Source organism: Delphinapterus leucas, chromosome 17 (genome assembly GCF_059928025.1).
Source record: "Delphinapterus leucas isolate spDelLeu-1000000601 "Yukka" chromosome 17, BTC_Dleu_Yukka2, whole genome shotgun sequence".
Lineage (NCBI taxonomy): Eukaryota > Metazoa > Chordata > Mammalia > Artiodactyla > Monodontidae > Delphinapterus > Delphinapterus leucas.
In genome coordinates, this window is record NC_143145.1 from 1,728,037 (window position 1) to 1,749,466 (window position 21,430).

General features: G+C 55.0%; 1 protein-coding gene across 4 annotated transcripts in view; it reads left to right on the forward strand.

Annotated features, from left to right (window-relative positions):
* The window catches only part of TSNARE1 (t-SNARE domain containing 1), an 83,637-nt gene that overhangs the window by 24,140 nt on the left and 38,067 nt on the right, over positions 1–21,430 (forward strand). For 3 of the 4 annotated variants that reach the window (XM_022555206.3, XM_022555207.3, XM_022555204.3), the window contains exons 2-6: positions 7,259–7,384; positions 13,434–13,583; positions 14,684–15,181; positions 19,260–19,337; positions 20,070–20,139. In XM_022555206.3, the coding sequence (XP_022410914.2) occupies positions 7,259–7,384; positions 13,434–13,583; positions 14,684–15,181; positions 19,260–19,337; positions 20,070–20,139 (922 nt within the window). The remainder of the gene's footprint in view (positions 1–7,258; positions 7,385–13,433; positions 13,584–14,683; positions 15,182–19,259; positions 19,338–20,069; positions 20,140–21,430) is intronic. The other variant, XM_022555208.3, reaches the window with a different exon arrangement.

The window sequence follows — 21,430 nt, forward strand, 5'->3', positions numbered from 1 at the left end:
CTCCTCAGCGCGTGTGGCAGCAGGAGGCACATGACGTCTGATATGTCCCCGATGGTGTGATGTAGGTCCTTGGGTTAAGGTGACTAGTCTGCCAGGTTTCTCCTCTACAAGGTTATTCTTTTTCCATTTTTAATTAGTAAGTTTCTTGGGGAAGATACTTTGAGACTATGTGAATATCCTGTTACTCATGGGACTTTCACCCACCAGCTCTAAGGTCCACTGGACATTCTTGCCTGAATCAATTATGGTCACAATGTTGCTAATTCCATCATTCCTTCCCCAGTTGTCAGTATATGCTCTAAGAAAGAGCTTTTTCCTTTTTTTCACTTGTTTATAACCATGTGGACTCATGGATTTCTGTTTTACTTCTTTATTATAAGGCTATAATAAATAAAAGTTATCTTTTATTACCGTTGTCTATTTTTAAAAAATTAATTACTTTTTGGCTGCATCAGGTCTTCGTTGCTGCGTGCGGGCTTTTCTCTAGTTGCAGCGAGGAGGGGCTATTCTTTGTTGCAGTGCGTGGGCTTCTCATTGCGGTGGCTTCTCTTGTTGCGGAGCATGGGCTCTAGGCCCATGGGCTTCAGTAGCTGTGGCACATAGGCTCAGTAGTTGTGGCTTGCAGGCTCTAGAGCACAGGCTCAGTAGTTGTGGCACACGGGCTTAGTTGCTCCATGGCATGTGGGATCTTCCCAGACTAGGGCTCGAACCCATATCTGCTGCATTGGCAGGCGGATCCTTTTTTTTTTTTTTTTAATTTATTTATTTATTGGATGCATTGGGTTTTCATTGCTGTGTGTGGGCTTTCTTTTAGCTGTGGCGAGCAGGGGCTACTCTTTGTTGTGGTGCGCAGGCTCCTCATTGTGGTAGCTTCTCTTCTTGTGAGCACTGGCTCTAGGCACGCGGGCTTCAGTAGCTGTGGCTTGTGGGCTCTAGAGCGCAGGCTCAGTAATTGTGGCGCACGGGCTTAGTTGCTCCACGGCATGTGAGATCTTCCCGGACCAGGGCTCGAACCCGTGTCCCCTGCATTGGCAGGCGGATTCTTAATGACTGCGCCACCAGGGAAGTTCCGCTATTGTCTATTTTCATGCTCAGGTTGTCCCAGATTTGGCCAGTGGAAGCCTTTCAGGCTGGTTCCTGTGTCCTTTGGGGACAGCCCCACCTTGCTTCGAGCACTTCCGTACTCTTTTGTGTAACAGAATATTCTAGGCTTATCTTTTACTTTCTCTGCCCAGTCCTGGAATCAACCATTTCTCCAAGCAGTCTTAATTCCTTTTTGCGAAGAATGGTACTTTGTAACCAAAATCTGCGTGCTGGGCGTGTCCGTTGCTCTGGGGCGTTACCCCGTCTTAGGGGACAAGGCTGGGAAGAAGATGAACATCACACTCACAGCTGTGTGAACGACTGGTCCTTGTGCGGCTCTGTGTACCCACGCACATCTCTCTCTGCACCATCTGTGTGCAGTGCAGATTGCATTCACACGCCACCTGCCAGCTCCAGTGGGCAGGGTGGGTGCTGGCAGAGTACCAGGCAGGTGCGGGAGTTGCTCTTTTCTTCCTCCCCAGCTGTGGGACCACAGTGGGACCGCAGTACCCGGGGCAGAGAGTACTGGGGAGGGCGGGTGGGACGACTGCAGCCACGGGGCGGAGTGTTGGGGGGCTTGTCCTAGACCCCGTCTGTCTCTGTGACTTGGGTGAGTCGGTTTCCCTCCCTGAGTTCAGTTTCTCTTCTTAAAAATTGGGGTTTGACCCACAGCCAGCATCATTCTCAATGGTGAAAAACTGAAACCATTTCCGCTAAGATCAGGAACAAGACAAGGTTGCCCACTCTCAATGCTATCATTCAACATAGTTTTGGAAGTTATAGCCACAGCAGTCAGAGAAGAAAAAGAAAGAAAAGGAATACAAATCAGAAAAGAAGTAAAACTGTCATTGTTTGAGATGACACAATATTATACGTAGAGAATCCTAAAGATGCTACCAGAAAACTACTAGAGCTAATCAATGAATTTGGTAAAGTAGCAGGATATGAAATTAATGCACAGAAATCTCTTGCATTCCTATACACTAATGATGAAAAATCTGAAAGAGAAATTAAGGAAACACTCCAATTTACCATTGCAACAAAAAGAATAAAATACCTAGGAATAAACTTTGCTAAGGAGACAAAAGACCTGTATGCAGAAAACTATAAGACACTGATGAAAGAAATAAAAGATGATACAAACAGATGGAGAGATACACCATGTTCTTAGATTGGAAGAATCAACATTGTGACAATGACTGTACCACTCAAAGCAATCTACAGATTCAGTGCAATCCCTATGAAACTACCAGTGGCATTTTCCAAAGAACTAGAACAAAAAAGTTCACAATTTGTATGGAAACACAAAAGACCCCGAATAGCCAAAGCAATCTTGAGAAAGAAAGATGGAGCTGGAGGAATCAGGCTCCCGGACTTCAGAGTATACTACAAAGCTACAAAAGTAATCAAGATAGTATGGTACTGGCATAAAAACAGAAATAGAGTTCAATGGAACAGGATAGAAAGCCCAGATATAAACCCACACACATATGGTCACCTTATCTTTGATAAAGGAGGCAAGAATATACAGTGGAGAAAAGACAGCCTCTTCAATAAGTGGTGCTGGGAAAACTAGACAGCTACATGTAAAAGAATGAAATTAGAACACTCCCTAACACCACACACAAAAATAAACTCAAAATGGATTAAAGACCTAAATGTAAGACCAGACACTATAAAACTCTTAGAGGACAACATAGGCAGACACTCTATGACATAAATCACAGCAAGATCCTTTTTGACCCACCTCCCAGAGAAATGGAAATAAAAACAAAAATAAACAAATGGGACCTAATGAAACTTCAAAGCTTTTGCACAACAAAGGAAACCATTAACAGGACGAAAAGACAACCTTCAGAATGGGAGAAAATATTTGCAAACGAAGCAACTGACAAAGGATTAATCTCCAAAATATACGAGCAGCTCATGCAGCTCAATATCAAAAAAACAAACAACCCAATCCAAAAATGGGCAGAAGACCTAAATAGACATTTCTCCAAAGAAGATACACAGACTGCCAACAAACACATGAAAGGATGCTCAACATCACTAACCATTAGAGAAACGCAAGTCAAAACTACAGTGAGGTGTCACCTCACACCAGTCAGAATGGCCATCATCAAAAAATCTACAAACAGTAAATGCTGAAGAGGGTGTGGAGAAAAGGGAGGAATGTAAATTGATGCAGCCACTATGGAGAACAGTATGGAGGTTCCTAAAAAACTAAAAATAGGATTACCATATGACCCAGCAATCCCACTACTGGGCATATACCCTGAGAAAACTGTAATTCAAAAAGAGTCATGTACCAAAATGTTCATTGCAGCACCGTTTACAACAGCCAGGACATGGAAGCAACCTAAGTGTCCATGGACAGATGAATGGATGAAGAAGATGTGGCACATATATACAATGGGATATTACTCAGCCATAAAAAGAAATGAAAATGAGTTATTTGTAGTGAGGTGGATGGACCTAAAGACTGTCATACAGAGTGAAGTAAGTCAGAAAGAGAAAAACAAATACCATATGCTAACACATATATATGGAATCTAAAAAAAAAAATGGTTCTGAAGAACCTAGGGGCAGGACAGGAATAAAGACGGAGACATAGAGAATGGACTTGAGGACACGGGGAGGTGGTAGGGTAAGCCGGGACGAAGTGAGAGAGTGGCATGGACATATACACACTACCAAATGTAAAATAGATCACTAGTGGGAAGCAGCCGCATAGCACAGGGAGATCAGCTCGGTGCTTTGTGAACGCCTAGAGGGGTGGGATAGGGAGGGTGGGGGGGAAATGCAAGAGGGAGGAGATATGGGGATGCATGTATACGTGTAGCCGATTCACTTTGTTATACAGCAGAAACTAACACACCATTGTAAAGCAATTATACTCCAATAAAGATGTTAAAAAAAATATTGGGGGTTTGAGCTAGATCAGGGGATACCTGGCACAGGGACCTCCACCCCCTCCCCTGGGCCCACGGTAGATGCCTGTCATCCTCCAAGGCCCCCATGACCCCAGACAGGTCCCAGATGTCTTCTCTGCAGGACACTCCAGATGCGGGGCCTGGTGCCGGGCAGCCTGGTCTTGGGTGATGTCCTTGCCTTCCTCCCGGGGTCTCTGAGCTGCTTTGGCTTCCCCAATGCCCCCCATCGGAAGCCCCTTCGGTGGGCCCATGGGGCGTGGTCAGTGGGGGGAAGTGTGGGTCTAGCTTGAGGGCTGCCTTGTGCGGGCCGACTCACCGTGTCCTCCTGGCCCTCAGTGGGCAGCAGCCTGGGCTGCTCCACCTCCGCCTGGAGTGGCGTGGGCGGGACTGGGCATCAGTGTTGCCTCCTACCTCGCCCTCGCCCTTGCCGGGGCAGCTCTGCGGTCTCTAAGCAATGCAGGTCAGGACCCGGAGCCATGCTGCTGGGCCCAGGGTGGAGCAGAGCGCAGAGCAGAATCGGGGCAGGTCTGCCCCAGCAGCTCCCCTGCAGGTGGGTGTGGGGCGGGCCCGGGAGTGGACCCTCCAGCGGGGAGGACGCCTGCTGCTGCTGTCAGGCCCATCACCACGGCCGGGAGGGAGGCTCCAGCAGGAGCGAGGTACAGGGCGAGGCGCAGCCATCGGGCAGAGGTCAGCTCGTACCTCCAGGGGGGCTGCGGGGTCCCCGTGCCCTCCTCTTGCTCTGGGTTGTGGGCGCATCTTGCGGTTCCTGGTGGGCTCAGGCCTTCGGGAGGCTGAGGGCAGGAGGAAGGAGGGACAGCCGTGCTGCTTTCGCTTCTCCGGCCCCCAGGCCTAGCCCTCACTCAGCGCCGCTGCTGTCCAGTGCCGCATGTGGCCCCATGTCACCACGGGGCACAGGCTCACAGGTGAGCTCCTGAAGGTCACTGATTGACGCCTCACCCTGATCTGCTAAGGGCGGGCGTGCTGCCCCCTATTACAGATGAGAAAGCAGGACCAGGGGGGTGAAGTGACTTGTGCAGGCCCCAGCTTGGGAGGACCGGCTCTCCATCCTTGGGGGGGGGGTCGTCCCTTCAGCTTAGTGAGGGGGGCAGGGCCCATTCTGTGGCACCCCTGTCTAGACAGTACCGTTCCTTGTCTGCTGCTGGGAAGGTCGACCCTGGTCTTGGGGGGCCCCGGCCTCTGAGAGACCCAGGCCAGCAGGAGAGAGCTGCAGGCAGAGGTCACGCCCTGCGTGGGAGCCCATCCGGGGCAGAGACGGCCCTACCACAGCCTCAGCTCTGGCCCTGGAGCTCGGCTTGTTGGCCCCCAGCCTGAGCCGTGTCCGGGTGCCCGCTCTAGCCCCGTGTCCCCTGGCATCCTGCTGGTGGGCCGCTCCTCCCCCGGGCCTGGGGGCTTTGTCCTGCAGGCAGGGCTGCATTGCTGGGGGCGTCCCCTGGCACCCGCACTTCCTCTGGTGCCTGGGGGACAGGATCTGGGCAGTCTGAGGACAGACGGCTCCCTTCAGGCTGCTGGGGTCAGGGGGCTGACGTCCAGGGCACAGCCTGGCGCCAACATGAGCCAGGGGCACGAGGCTGGAGGAGGCTGGCAGCCCTGGTGGGCGGTCATGGAAGCCGCTTGGTAGGAGGCCTCCCGGGGAGCGGGCATTGCTCCCTTGGCCTCTGCCCAGCAGTTTGGAGGCAGCCTGGGGCTGCCCTGGGACACCACAGCCCAGCAGCATCCGCCCGGCCCTCTGGCCTGGCCCTGCTGCAGCTTCCGCCCGCCCTCTGGGTTGCCAGGGGCTCCCTCCCTCTTCTTTGTTTGGGTCCTTGCTGCCTGCTGCCTGCCCTTGCTGGGGGACACCTTGGTGCAGAAGTCGGGGCGTGAACTGGCTGCGGGTGGATGGGCGGGAGCGGCGGGGAGGAAGCTGAGGGTGCAGCCTGGCACGTGGGGAGCCTGGGGGTGGGGGTGGGTGGCTGCGAGCCACCGGGGACGGGCCCGCTGGGCTCCGGGTCCCCAGGGCCTTGAGGCCCAGAGTCCTGCCCGGTGGCGTTTCGTGTTCCCAGACCAGTGTCCTCGGGCTGGGCTGAGTCTTTGTGGCCCAGCGGTGGGATGGCCTCCATCTCCCAGTTCCTGAGCAAAGGCAGAGGCCGTGTGAGACTGCAGGTTAGATGAGATGGCAGGCTGGGGACTTGCCCTTCTCAGACCAGGACTGCCACGACCCCTCACCTGCCTGGACATCGGTGGCAGTCCCTTGGATTGTTTTTGCCTCTCAAGCAATAGGTACTGTTGGCTGGGCCCCGCAGTCCCTTCCAGTTGCCCGTCTGTGGCTGGGTGCACGGTGGGCCTTTGGGTTGGAGGGTCCCTAGTGCCGCCCCGCAGCCTCCGCCAGTCCCCCAGGTGGCCGTGGGACCGCCTTACACTTGCTGTCCCTCCCGTCTTCCCAGGGCTGCCCTGCCCCTCCCTTCAAACCGTGGCTCTGCGGCTTGGCCACCTGCTCTCTGCTCCCGGCTCAGATCCCGCTTGAGCTGCTGCTCTGGGGACCCGCCGGTCTGTGGCTCTGCTGTGCCCCCAGGGTCTCTGAAAGCTGCTGTTGGATCCCTTGTCGCCCACTCGATGCTCAGGTCCCCAGGGCCAGGCCCCCTTGACCACGTTGGACACATTGCCTGGTGCACAGTAGGTGCACGGGTGCACCTGTGGAACTGGGCCGAGTCCTCTTGGGTCCCTGTGCCTGCCTGGGGTCTGCATGGCCGCACAGGACAATGATGGGGTGGCCTTCCAGAGATCTGAGGAGATGCTGGGCCCCCACCTGGATCTTGTCTGCTCAAGGCAGACACCCCTGCAGCCGCAGCTCTTGTTTCCACAGTGATCTTTCTGGAGGATGATCTTACTGGAATTTTGCAAATTAAGCTTTAATATTTTTATGTTATCCATCCATGAAGTTTATGGAGTAAAGGAGCGCTACATGGTTAATTCAGAGAAAAGTCACCCCTAGCCGCCCTCCTTCCTGTCCCGAGTCAGCTGCTTTGGATTCTTCTAGTAGATCTTTGATGCTTTCCTCTGAATAACACACTCGTGTCGCTACTGCTTGATTTTTTTTTCAACATTTACACATTATTTGTTGACTTGCAAGGTGAGGGTGCAGCAGAGTCAGACTCCTAGGCAGGGTGGGCGGGGCCAGAGTGCATCCTGAATCCCAGCGCTAAACCCTCTTTCCTCCCTCCCTGCCCGGGTTTGGTTTCTTCCAGCTCTGCAGGAAGGCGGCGGCCCTGCCTTCTGTGAGAAGATGTCCTACGGATCCATCGCTGGCAGCGGCGGCCTGGGGAGCCACGGCCCTTTTGGGGGGCCCTCCACACAAGGCTATCAGCCCCTAGGTAAGGACAGCAGTGGGCAGCGTGGGCGGGTCTCCACTGTGCTGTGTTGGTGGCTGTAGATGGGTTCTGTCCTGGCCGGCGCTGCCTGTGACCCGGGACCAGGGGTGACCCTGGCCCTGGGCTGGGATGGCGCCGTTGGTATTGGGCTGAGTCGGCACCGGGAGAGAGCAGAGTAGGAGAGGCTGCTCTGCTGTGGGGTGGACTTGGGTGTCTGCGGTCATCCTGCGGTGGCCTGTGGGTGCTTGGCGGATGGCTGAGTGGGTGACTGTGGAGCAGGTGTTAGTGTGCAGTGCGCAGTGCGGGAAGCGAGGCCCGCGGGGTGATGGACACTGTCCTGAGCTACACCGGGCGGGATCCGCTTCTAGGTTTCCGGGTGCCGAGCCCTCACCCCGCAGGCTGACCGCACGGTCTGCTCACTCGCTGGCTCCCTTCCCTGGGCCAAGGGGGTTTTCGGCAGGACGTGTGGCTTACGTAACTGATTTCGTGTCCTTGGGGGTGCCAGGCAGATGTGCGACTCAGTGTGAGTGTGCATGGGGACTTTAAATGTGACGGTTTAAGGCTTGGCGACGTGGACTCCCAGGTGCCTCCCCTGGAACCCAGTTCCTTCCCGTCACCCCTGGGCTGTGGGTTGCGGCTTCCTGGCTCTTGCTTGCTACATGTCATAGTCTCACACAGACCTTGCGAGTCTGCGTGTTTTGGGACTCTGTACGGTTGAATTATTCTGCAGTTTGCTGGTTTTGCTGTTTTGCCCCTGAGTCACTGCCGTTCACGTGGCTGCCCTTCCATCTCCCTTCTCTGTGGCGCTGGGTCATGTGCGTGGCCATGGCAGGCGTTCCTGGTCCATGGGCGAGGGGCTGTTAGGGCACTTGTTTTGGGCCCTGTTGCGTGGTGGTGCTGAGGACCCTTGGACGCTGGCGCTGTCGGGACGGCCCAAGCGAGGGGGTGGCCAGGGGTGGCCAGCTCGGTGGCTGGTGGTTGTGCTGACCTGCCCCTGCTTCCCATCCCTTCAGCACCAGGCGGTGGCGGCCTTAACTGTTTGCCCGTCTGTGGGCGTGGAATGGTGTCTTCTGGTTGTAATTCACATTTCTCTGGTAACTCATGGGATTGATCAGGTTTTCGTGTGATCACTGGGCATTTGGGGCTCGCTGGGTAACTCTTTCGTGTATTTTTCCTTTGAGTTTGTCTTGTTCCTGTCGATGTACAAGGTTTCTGGAGGTGAAACCTTTGTCCACTGGGCTGGCTTTTCATGATGGCGCTGCTGAGGAAAGCAGGTTCTCAATCACGACGTAGCTGAGTTTGCCGATCATCCCTGTCATGGTGTGCATTTTCTGTGTAATAAGTTCTATGATACGGTGATAATGATTTTGCCTTTACTTCCTCTAAAGCTTATATAATTTGTTTTTCCTATTTAAGTCTTGCAATCACCTGGAATTGATTTTTGTTTATGGTGAGAGGTGGGGAGGGGAGGGTGGAGTGCAATACCACTTTTCTCCGTAGAACAGATGGTCCCTGGGCCCTTGACTGAAAATCCCATCCCTTTTCACAGACCTGCAGTGCCAGCTCTGTGATGAGTAGTTTCCTTACAGGTTCTCCTGGTCAGGTTTTCTATTCCTGTGCAAAGCTCTACCCTAATTTTCATACATTGTTGTAACTTTGATATTTTTTAGGGCAAGTTGCTCTACTTGTTTTTCCTTAGAAATGTCTTGGGCATTTTGGCCTTTTGTTGCTGAGTAGATTATAGAATCCCTGTGTCAAACTTGGACTGGGATTGCTTTGCATCCGCTGTGTTAACGTGTGAGAATCGGAATCTCTGTCATCACCAGCCTTCCAACCCATGAACGTGTAGGTCTTTCTGTTTATTGGGTCTTTAACGTCTTTCAATAAAGGTTTATAATTTTCTCCATAAAGATCTTACATATCTTCCATTAAACTCAACAAAATGACAACATGTTTTTTGCTGCTTTTATAATTGGTACCATTATAAATGGTATAAATTACGCGTTCCAAGTCATGGTTGCTGGTGCACGCACACACGACTGGTTGTTTTAAGAAAGAAAGTCCAGAGGTTTTATTTAATTTTTACATCCTATTTTTTAACTTTCTAAATGTGAGATACTTCAAACAGAACAGTAGACGCAGTGATACCATGAACCCAGCACCCGTCCACTGGGTTTCGGGGTGAGGGGCATCCCCCGTGGCTGGTCCAGCCTCAGCTCTGCCCTCATGACCCCTCTGCCCAGGGCATTGAGAAGGAAGCCCCAGACGTCAGCACATCTCCTGTGTGAGTATTTCAGGGTGTGTCTCTTTTCCGTGACCAAGTGTCGTACAGTTGCAGCCGTGGCTTCCTGCCCACCGGTGGGTTCCGGAGCACCACAGAGACATGCGTTTCCACGGGGTTCTTACGAGATCCACGCGTTGTAGTCGATGATGCGCCTTTTAAGTCTTTCCAAATCTCTAGATTCTCCTCTATCTTAGTTTTTCTTTTTTCCTCCTGAACTTTATTTCTTGAGGAAGCCAGGTTCTCCCTGTGGAGTGTAATTGACTTTTGCCCACTGACTTTGTCCTGCCATTTTGCTAAAGTCTTTTTATTAATTGTAATAATTTGTAGAATCTTGGGTTTTCTGTATAGACAGTGTCATTTATGAATAACAACAGTATTTTCCTCTTCTATTTCAATGCTTTTATCTTTTACTTACTTTTCCTGCCTTCTGGAGCCGGCCCGATGCTCTAGTTCAGGGTTGAGTAGAAATGGTGCTTATGTTCTGTGTGAGTTTTGGGACGAAGAGGACTCTGTGTTCCTCACAGGCATCTGGGATTTTGCTGTAAAACTGCCACGCGGGCCTGGAGTTTTCTTTGTGGACTGCTTTGGACTGCGCATTACTCTCTCCATCTGTGAAGGCTGTCCAGGCTCTCTGTTTCTTCTTGGGTCAGTTTGTTGTGTTTTTCTGGACGTGTGTCTGCTTCGTCTAAATGTTCAAATTGATTGAAATGACATCGTGTGTGGTAGCGTGTCACTGTCCAGTGGGACCTGGGCAGCATTATTGTTTGGTCAAGGGCATGGCTCTGAGGGTAGCTGCTCTGGTTCCGACCCCCTGCTCTGCTGTGTTCCAGCTGTGCCCCGATCACCTGAAAATGGACCAGGTTAGGCTTCCCTCCTGTCGTGGTGGAGACTGAGCAAGTTAACCCGGTGAAGCTCTGTTCCTGTTGTTTTGGTAACGTCTGTGGTACCTGGATCACATTCTCTTTTTTATTCCTAATGTTGTTTATTTGTACCTTCCCGTTTTCTTCTTTCGTAAACAATATTGCCAGACCCTTGGCAGTGTTATGAGCGTCTCCAAAGAGCTGACTTGACTTTCTTGATCTCTGTCATATGCTAGTTTTAATATTTGATGGATATCTGCCCATGTTTTTACTATTTTCCTCCTCCTTTCTTTGAGTTGACGCTGTTTTATTTTTCTGACTCCTAAGCTGGATGTTTACCTCATTCAAATTTAGTTTTTATTCTTTTCTAATAAAAGTATTTAAGATTATAAATGTCCAAATAATCACTGTTTTAGTCGAATCTCACACATTTAAAAATATATAGTATTTTTTTTGTTAGTGTTTAGTTGTAAATATTTTATGTCCATTATGATTTCTTCTTTGACCCAGGATTTATTTAGAATTATAGTTCGTCATTTCCAAACATATGTATTTCTTTCTAATTGTCTTTTAAAAATGATTTCTAAGTTAATTGCACTTCTGTCAGAGAAGGGTCTGCATCTTCCTGATTTGTTGACAGCTGTTGAGACCAGGGCTGCTTCTGGGATGCTGGTGTGATTCTGGGGGTGGCCAGGAGGGCTCCCAGGGAGGCAGGGCTGGGCCTCCCAGCCAGAATGGTGGGGCCCTGCGGAGACCCCAGGTGTGGGAGCAGCTGCCGTCACCAGTACCTGCTGTGTGCCAAGCACCGTGTGTTACGGCTTACTCGGGGACCCTAAAGTTAACTATGAAGAGCTCAGAGTGGGCTCTCATCGTAAAATCCCATCGCAAATGCAGCAAAAAGCCAAGTGGGACATGACTAACACATAAAGAATTCACATAAATAGAAGGAACTCCCCCCGCTGCCAAATCTTCATGCGTATGGGCCAGATCTGTGACGAGATCGGGATGGCTCGCAGCACGGAAGAAGGCACTCAGCCTCACCGGTACCTGGAGAGCTGGAAGTGAACTTGGCCATTCTCCCGTGGCCAGGCTGCGGGGGGGCGGGCTCTCCCGGAGGGGAGGGCACACGGCTCCCTGCCTCCAGACCCCGCTGCCTTCCCTCTCGGCCCAGCCACGCCTCTTCTCTGTTAGGGAATAATCAGAGATACAGGCAGAGGTGTTTGCCACGTGGGGGTAGGAGACAGAGTTCAGAAATGCCATCACCCCTCAGCCTGGGGAGACTGTGAAGAGAGCCGCGGTCAGGGGCGGGATGTGAGGCCGCCGTGTGGATCAGTCGTTGGAGAGTGCCGACGACCCATCCACGGCCCGGTGGGATGACGGACGGACATGGGGAATGAAACAGGCAAAGCCCCGTCCACGGTCTTCTAGTTGCGTGAGACCTCAGCCCCGAGTGTGGACACTGTTTACCTAGGGATGTGCGGTTGCAAATGATCTTTATTGTTTTCTTTTTAATTGTCTGCATTTACATGTAAATTGTCCCAGTCCCCCCCCCCCCAAAGTTCAAAGTTCACGTGATTCTGGAGGGCAGATCAGACTGGCCCCTCCATGGGTGTCTGGGAACCTTGTGGAGCAACCAGGGGGAGGTGGGCAGGGTCTGGACTCCTGGTGACCGGATGCCAGCGAGGCTTGGGCATCGAGTGGCACCTGGCCTGCAAGCTGGGCCTGCGGTCTCCCTGCTCCCCACGAAGCAGAAGGGTGACCCCATCGCCCGGGACCTGGGCGGCTGCATCTCCACCCTACACAGTGCTGTCTGGGCAGCCGTCACTGGGGCCGGGGTTCCCGGGCCTGGGGAGTGTCTGCCTGCAGGGGAGGCTGCCTGAGGAGGAGGCCCTGCCTGGAGGCTCCCCAGGAAGCCCCTGGGGAAGAGGGGAGGTTAGGCCCTGACCTCGTGCGAGATGGGCCCTGTCCTGGACCCTCAGACCCGCAGATACACCCAACGTGGAGGCCTTTTCTGCGAAGGAGCTGCCGCTGTAGGAGCTCAGCGCTGAGACGGGCCGGGACTGCCAGTCCCCAGGACTTTGCCAGACTGTCGACGTGCTCAGATGTCTCCCCTGGAGCAGGCTTCTGGAAAGTGCCCTCCTCGTAGAGCCAGGCGGAGCAGGGGCCCACGCAGCCTCATGGGCTCTGGTGTGTAGCCTCTGCCCGGCACCACCGCCTCCGTGGGCCCCAAGGTGCCGCGGACAGAAGGCAGCTTGCTCAGAGAGGTGTCTGAGTGTCTTCACAACGTGCATCTTAGGGCTCAGGAATTTTGGCAGACCTGTCCAGGAAGTGTTTCTGAATGAATGAAAATTATCGAAGAGGAAACCCTACAGTTGCTCCTCAGCTCGGCAGCCGAGTGTCAGGGGAACTCGTTTTTATTTTCACTTCCAGTACACCAGGAACAGTGTTTTCATGAAATACAGCAGTGCTGGTGTTGCGGCGATTTCAAATTGCCACAGATGTTCCCAAGGCCTTATTCTCCGTTTTTGCTGCGTTGTTTGTTGCACACAGATAACACCTGTCAAAGGCCTGGCCTGGTCTGTGGGCCACATCTGAGGCTCTGCTCTAAGGAGTTTCGTACTGGTTTGGAATTACCTTTCAGAAGAACCTGGGTGTGGAGAAAGATTTGGAAAATTTAAAGTTCTGAACTGATTGCTCTCTTTCAGCAAACGGGGCGTTCTGGAGGGTGTGGCAGTCAGGGAGGGCTTCCTGGAGGAGGTGGGTCTGAGTGAGTGGAGCTGTCAACATGGATGCTTGGAGGGCCTGGCACACCTGCTGTGCTGCGTGAGAGCCTTGTTCTACCAGCGGCACCCTGAGCCACTCTGCAGGCAGGCGGGGCATAACCGAGACTGTCCCTTGCTGTCTGTAGAGTGCGCTAAATGTTGGACTGAGTACGGAATCCGTCATTTCCCCTGCCCGTCGCCAGAGAGCAGCCTGCAGGACCCCTGTGTGGGCAAGGACGGGGAAGGTGATCTGGGGCCGGCCGGTACACCCAGAGGCCCAAGGGCCAGGAAGCGAGGTACTTCCGCTGGGATGCTGGGTCTGGGGGTCCCAGGGAAGGCCACCCAGAGATGATGAGCACTGAGGAGGCAGGGTCAGTGGGCGGGGCATGGACTTCCAGGGGCTCAGGCTGTGGGTGCTTCCCTGGTGGCACAGTGGATAAGACTTCTTGCTCACAATGCAGGGGACCTGGGTTCGATCCCTGGTCAGGGAACTAGATCCCACATACATGCGGCAACTAAGGGTTCGCATGCTGCAACTAAGGAGCTGGCAAGCTGCAACTAAGGAGCCCACGTGCTGCAACTAGGACCTGGTGCAACCAAATAAATAAATAAATATTAAAAACAGACAAACACTAAAAGCGGGGGTCTGGCCCGTCTCCACCCTCACCCCCACCAGCACGTCCCTTCCCAGGGCCAGCTGATGGCGTGGTGGAGCTGGACCAGTGGCAGGAGGGATGTTGCCAGGCTGTCAGGGCCCTGTGGGCTTCAGGGACGAGGCTGACCCTACAGGACAGAGTGAGGGGCTGGACCGGCTCCCGTGACCCCTTGGTCTCTTGGCCCCAGAGCCTGCATCCTCCTGGCAGAGGGGGCTGGCAGGCGAGTGTCGGGTCCTCGGTGTGTGCTTTAGGAGGACGCTGCGTGGGAGGGGAAGCCGAGGGCAGGGCTCATGCAGCTGGGCAGGAAGGCAGGGGTCAGTGGCGCCCCAAGGGGTGGGTTCTTGGCCAGGGTGTCTGGCGTGTCAGTGGTGAGTGCTGTCCCCAGGCTGGCCCTGGCCCCAGAGGGCCTTCTCCCTGCGGACAGGAGACAGCTGTCCCAACCTTCTCACTCCTTTGCCCCTGACATCAGCTTCTGGAGGCAGGTAGGGCCGGGTGGCCCTTTTTGGAGGTAGATGGGCACCATGGCCCGGAAGTGAGGTCCATTGCCGCATGGCGCCCAGCCAGGCAGCTGCAGGGCCAGGACTTGGACCCAGGCCTCTGGACAACCCAGCAGGGAGGGGGCCGGTGGGTGGGAGCTGGCAGCAATGTTCTGGATCTGAAGAGACTCCCCGGGAGCCTCCACCGTATCTGCCACTCCACTGGCCGGGGCCTTAAACACCCGCCTTTTGGTGCCTTTCCAGGGCCAGGGGTCGCCACGGACGGCAGCAGGACACCGGAGCGCACCTCGCCGCCTGCCGGCCCGAGGAAGGACTTAGCTGCAAGGGCCCATGGCCGGGTGGCGGGGCCCAGGGCCTCCCGGGCCAAGAAGAGGAAGCCCAACTTCTGTCCGCAGGAGACGGAGGTGCTGGTGGCCAAGGTCAGCAAGCACCACCAGCTGCTGTTTGGCACCGGGCTGCTGAGGGCCGAGCCCACCCGGAGGTACCGCGTGTGGAGCCGCATCCTGCAGGCCGTGAATGCACTGGGCTACTGCCGCCGCGACATCGTGGACCTCAAGCACAAGTGGCGGGACCTGCGTGCCGTCGTGCGGCGCAAGCTGGGCGACCTGCGTGGAGTGGCCCCTGGCCCCAGCCCTGCCAAGGCCCAGGCCCTGGCCCTCACGCCTGTGGAGCAGGTCGTGGCCAAGACCTTCTCCTGCCAGGCTCTGCCCTCTGAGGGCCTCAGCCCCGAGCTGCCCAGAGGTGAGTTCATCGCCCAGCTCAGCCGGCAGGAAGCTCGTGGCCCCTGAAGGCCGCTGTCCCTCCCCTCAGTCCTCCCTCCACGATCTCTGGATCCTTCCTGTCCTTCATCCTCTGCTCCTTCACTCACGTGCTCGCCTAGCCGGCCGTCGTGCACGTGACAGCGTCTAAACCCCAGGCATTCAGGGGCTTGGCTTCCTCCTCGGTGGTGCTCGTCCCCTCCCTCACCCGTCGCAGAGCAGAGCCAGGCACAGACAAGGTGCAGCTCTCTTCTCAAGGGCACCTAGTTCCAGCCTTTGGGCTGTGACCTACAATGAGAAAGGCCTCTTCTCCTGGCAGTGTCACACGTGAAGCTGAAACACAGGGTCTCCAGGGCAGCGCTTAACCTGCTCCGTCCCACATGCGCTTGCTTTTCTCTCTCTGTTTCTGGTTCAGCGTCCAGACGAGGCCTTGGCTCGGGCTGGGCTGGCCCTGCAGCTTCAGGATGGGCAGGTGGGGACCTGAGGCCCTGTTACCCCGGTTACCTCGGGCCTCCCAGGCAGAGCCCTTCCCGGGCTTTCCAGGGGAGCATCGCTCTGCGGGGCCTGACTTCTCCACAAAGGCTGCAGTCGGGCACAGCGGGTCAGGGAGGGCGAGGTCAGCGCAGGCCTGCTGTCCGGCAGCCCAGAGAGTGCTGGGCCGGTAATAATAGGTGCTGTCTGGGCGGCACGCGGGCCGCAGAACTGCTGTGTGAGGCCATCGTGGCGGCAGCTGTGGAGCCGGAGGAGGGTGAGGGCGCCCAGTACCTGCGCTGGGTCCCCGCTGCACGAGTGTCACATCTCCGTGCTGCCCTGGGGCTGGGCTGGCCTAGAGCCGGGGCTGCAGTGGGTGGCCCCTGCTCCCCTCCAGATGCCGGCCCAGCTCTGCTCTCCCTCCCAGCCTGTGTGAGGTCTGCGGGCTGCTCTCCTTCGGCTCCGGCTTCCTCCCCTGTCCTGATATGTTCGAGGACTGGCCGTGGGTGTTGGGTGTGTCATAGCTTGTCCTTCTGTTGCTCGGGAGGGGCTGCTGTACGGTTTGTGTCCTGTCCACGTGGTGGGCGGGCTCCTCGTTGCCGGCTTTTGGCACAGTAAAAGGGCGTGCGAACATCTGTGTGGAAACACGTCCTCGCTTTCTTGGCGGGTTTGGATAAATACCTGAGAGTCGAATTGCTAGTCCAGCGTGAGTGTAAGTTTAACTTTGTAAGAAACTGCCGAGCCATCGTCCACAGCGGTTGTACGTTTTCAGGCCCCAGGGCAGCTGTGAGAAGCCCTCTGCTTGGCGTCCCTGCTGGCAGTCATGCTGGCTTTAGCCACACAGAGCTGACGGGAGAGGGGCCTCGCTGCGATTCAGCCCGGTCTCTGCACCAGGGGCTTGTCCTGTGCTGTCTGTCCGTTCATCCTTCTTTGGTGCAGTGTCTGCTCACACCCACGTCCATCTCTTCCTGGGCTGCTGGCCTGTCGCGTGCATCTGCTCAATCTTGATTCTGGAGACAAGGCAATGGACCTGCCAGACACCTGTATTGAACCTATGGTCCACGTTGAGTTCATTTTTGAGTGTGGTGGATTTGGGGTCGAGGTTCTGTAGATATCCAGTTATCGCACTGTTGGTTGAACATGGAATGACCTGGGCACCTCTGTTTTCATGTTTCTTTCAATCTGTGTCTCTGCTTATACAGCCCACACTGTCTGATTACGGAAACTATGAGGCCAGTATTGAAATGAGTGGGGAATCATTTCTTCCTGTTTTCCGAAAGGCTTTCGGTAGAATTGGTATTATTCTTCCCTTAAATATGTGGCCACCATCTGAGACGGCATTTTTTTCTCTGTGGGAGGATTGTCACCCACAGTCTCTTTAACAGTCTGTGCCACCCTTGCTGCGGTCCTTCTTGAGTGAGCTGCATTGTTTTGTGTCTTTCAAGGGACTTGCCTGTTTTGTCCAAGTTGTCAGAGTTGCTGGCACGAGTTGTTCCTAAAGTTCCCCTCGTGTCATCTGAATGCCTGTAGGACCTGTAGTGAGAGCTCCTCCTTCCTTCCTGATGTTGCTAAATTGTTTCTTTTCTGTTTTGTTCTCAACTAGTCTGGCTGCAAGTCTATCAATTTTGTTGATAGTTTCAAAGAGCCAGATTTTTACTTCATCAATTTTCTCTGTTTACCCACTTCGATTTAACTGATTTCTGCTGACCTTTATTATTTCCTTTCTACTTTGGGGTTGATTTGTTTCTGTTAGATCATTGACTTGGGACTTTTATCCTTTTCTAATGTAAGTATTTATCGCTATAAATTATCCTCAGCACATTGCTTTACTTACACACATTTGTATTATGTTTTCATTCAGTTTAAAATATTTTCTAATTTCCTTTGTGATTTTTTTTCTTTACTAATGGTTATTTGGAAATGTGTTGTTTTTCAAATAAGTGTCTATTTCCAGATCTCTTTCTGTTATTGGTTCCTAGTTCTGTTGTGGTCAGAGAATATACTGTGCGTAATTTCAACTATTATCAACAGTCGAGACTTGCTTTATGGCCTGAGGTATCGGCATCCTCCGCGAGTTCCTTGTGTGTCTGACAAGGATGTGCGTTCCGCTGCTGCTGGGTGGCGCGTCCTGCGATGTTCATTCCGGTCAAGCTGCTGGAGAGCACTGACAGACAGCTGATCTTCTGTCTGCTCGTACTGGGAACTCCTGAGAGTGGGGTGTTGGCGAGTCTCAGTTTTGCCAGTTTCTACTTCATGTATTTTCACACAGTGATACGAGGTGCATATTTAGGGTCATTTGTCTTTATCGCTCGTCCCCGATACCATTGTAACCACGTCCTTTTGGTCTCTGGTTGGACCCATCGTCCTGAATGCTACTCTGTCTGATGTCAGTTGTGGCCACTCCAGCTGTCTCATGATTACTGTTACATTGGTGCATTTTCCAATCCTTTACTTTATAAGCTGTGTCTGATTTTACACGTGAGCTGGGTTTCTCGTGTCCGGCGTGCCGTCGAGTTTGCTTTTGTCCCATCTGACTTCTCTGCTGTGGATTGAGTGGTGGCAGCCGTTCACCCTGAGCTTCTGGCGACGACAGAGATGTTCTGAATCCACACTCCAGGGTGGTCTTTACTGGTCATGTGTGGGCTGTGATGCATGACCCTGCTTTAGATGGGTTCTCTCTCGTGTCAAAACGTGTGTGTTTGGGGTAAATCTGCCACGTCGATAGTTGCCTCCTTTGTTTCCCTGTGATCCCTCGTCCTTCTTCTCTCTGCCTTCTTTCTTTGGAGTGACCGAGTGTAGTGTAGTGTCCTGTGTTAGCTCCGCTGTTGGCTTACGGGTGTTCCTGGTTTTGAGCGGTTTTGCTTGGAGTGTGTAACCAGCGTCTTTAGCGTCCGTGGCCTTCCCTCAAGGAACAGCCTCGCCTCCTTCTGGTGTGTGAGCTCCTTACAGGACTCCCGTCTGCGCCCCTGCACCCCGCACATACGTCATGTCTAACGCCGTTGGTACTCGTTTGGCTCCGATGATCTGACTCTGAACTAGATCAAGAGCGAGACAGGACGTCTTCGTTTGCCCGCACGCTCGCCCACTGCGGTCTTCAGCTCCTCCGGCCGATCCAAGCGTCCTTTGCCCTCCTGAGCTGCTTTTAACACTTCCTGTCCTGCATCTCTGGCTGAAAGAGCTTCTCGCAGCTTTTTTCTGTCTGAGAATCAGTCTTTATTTTGCCTCTAGTTTTGAAATATATCTCCACTGGGTACAGAGTTCTGGTTGACTGATTTTTTTTTCCTTTCTTTTCAGTGCTTAAAGATGTCATTGCGGGGTTTTCTGGCTTCCGCAGTTTCTGAGGCTGCCGTTGCCCTGGGGCGTGCCCCGCGGTGGGGGCTTGGCCCGAGGAGCTGCCCCCTTTGCCCTTCTCTTCGCCCCCCACTGAGCATTGTGGCTCCTGTTCTGTCTCTGAGGCTTTGCTGGACCCCGAGGGGACACAGCTGGGAGGGGGTGGCTCTGCCCAAGCATGGTGGCCCTGGGATCCACCCAGGGATCCACCTTCAGGCTGCACAGTGAAGATGTGACCTCCCCTTCCTGTCTCCTCGCAGCCACCGAGATGGACCTGAGTGACCTCCAGGAACTGTTCCAGGAGACGTCGGCCAGCGTCTTCCGAATCAACTCCAATGGTGAGTTAGTGCCCTGGCCTCACCCTGCCCTGATCCGGGCCGCGGAGTGCACTGCGGGAGGTTCGGGGTGGTGGCCTCCTGCACTAGGGTGCCCTGTGGCCCAGGCCCTGCCGACGCAGGACAGCGGGGTGGGGGCAGGGCATGAGCCCAGTGCTTTGGGCTCAGGCTGGGCTGTGTCCTCGGCAGGTGCCCTCTTGGGCCCGTTCCTCCCTCCCCCGTCGCACACCTGGGACCTGGATGGGCCCCCTGGGGAGGAGCGTGTCAGAGCCTCCCTCAGACTGGCAGGGCCGCCCCCTCACAGGTCACCGAGGCTAGGGGTCAGGGCGAGAGCCACAGCCCACGAGGACAGGGCTTGTCCTCCACTCCCTCAGGACACAGGGGCATGGACACAGGGTGGCCCGGGCCCCCTGTACCCTCGTGGGTGGGAGCTCGCGTTTGCCCTGAACTCTGAGCTCTCCCAGGTCAGAGAGCGCTGACCAGGGGGGGAGAGAAGCCCCTCCCTCCCCAGAGCCAGGGCGAGGCCCACTGGGGCAGCTCCCCAGGGCCCCTGAGCCCTACTCGGGCCTGGGCCTCTGTCTCTGGACAGCTGGGGAGAGGGCTGACCTGGGGCCCTGCTGTGGGGTCTCGGCACCCACGTCCCTGCACAGAGGCAGGCTGGGGGCGCATCCTGGAGGGCGGGGGCTGCGTGGTGGAGCCCCGCTGCCCCTGACTCCTGCCCCCTTCTCTCGGCAGTGGCCTTCTTGGAGCAGAGCCTCCGGTCCCTGGGGACGCCAAGTGGCACGCAGGAGCTGCGGGACAGCCTGTGAGTATGCGTGTGGTGCGTGTGGGTGTACACGGATATGCCCTGCACCCACTCGCATGCCGACCCATCCACACACCAGCCCGACAGCTGGCTGGGCTCATGTGGGGCCACCCCCAACACAGATGTGTGACATCCATGTAGACACACCTGTGTACAGGTGTGCACTCAGGTGGTGGGACATGCGTCTCTTGCACACTTTTTGCTTCACTGACTGTCCCCACACGTGTCTGCCACACACCAGAGCTCCGGCTGCACCTCTGAGGTCTGGGCCAGTCACCGGTGGGTTTAGCGTTCTCTGCCCTGATGATTCTTGATGCTTTGGAATTAGCTGTTGTGGCAGCGGGGTAGGGCTTCCTGCTGGCGGGGCTCAGCCCTGCCCCCGGCTCCTTGCATCCCACAAGTACCCTGGGAAGGAAGGGGGTAGGTAAGGCTGTTCCCCTTCATGGAGGAAGACTCTGAGGCCCCGGGAGGGGCTGGATGTGTGGCTCAAGCTGCACCTTCTCAGTGGACAGGCCAGAACCCAGCCACCCACTCGTCCGTCCGTCCACCCACCCCTCCTTCCTTCTCTCCGTCCACCCAAGCAGTCTGGGACCACCCCTGCCAAGTCTCAGGGTGCAGAGCAAGGCAACAGAGGGCCCTCGGCAGATTTTGTGTGCAATTCTGCTTTAAGTTATTCTTTACGTTTCTTTTTAAAAGTAGCATGTATTGTTTCCTGATGGTGAAAGCGGTGCGTGCTCGTGGGCACTCGGGTGGCCTCCTGCCAGCCTCTTCTCAGGCCCACAGGCGTTTCGTGGAGTCGCGTTTCAGTCACTGATGTCCTGGATCCTACTCGTCACACTTAGGGCTGGGGCTGTGCGTGCCCCCGTCGCACACTGAAGACGTGCCTTTCAGAGGCACAGACGGCGCTGTCGGCTCTGTGTGGTTGTTCAGCTGAGATGCGGGACCGCTCTCGGGCTGGTCCGTCTTCAGCATCAGGAACGTGCAGTCTGTCTCTGTGCTGCCTGTTTCCGGGTTGGGCTCCCGGAGTGTGGTCCCCAGGGTCAGACAGGTGGCCTTCTCAGAGCCCTGACCCTTGAGCGCGTTTCCTGGGCTGCCTGGTCTGGGGGCTGGAGGATGCCATCACCGATGTGGGTCTGGAGAGGGGAGCGGGCCCTTCCCCGGGCCCCAGCTGCTCCCCACCCGCCCCTGCAGCCTCAGCTTCCAGGTCCACAGCTCGCTGAGTGCCTTCCTGCCCCCCTCCGCCCCTCAGGAACCCCAGCCCTCTGCCCCTCCTCCAGGTGGGGCTGACCAG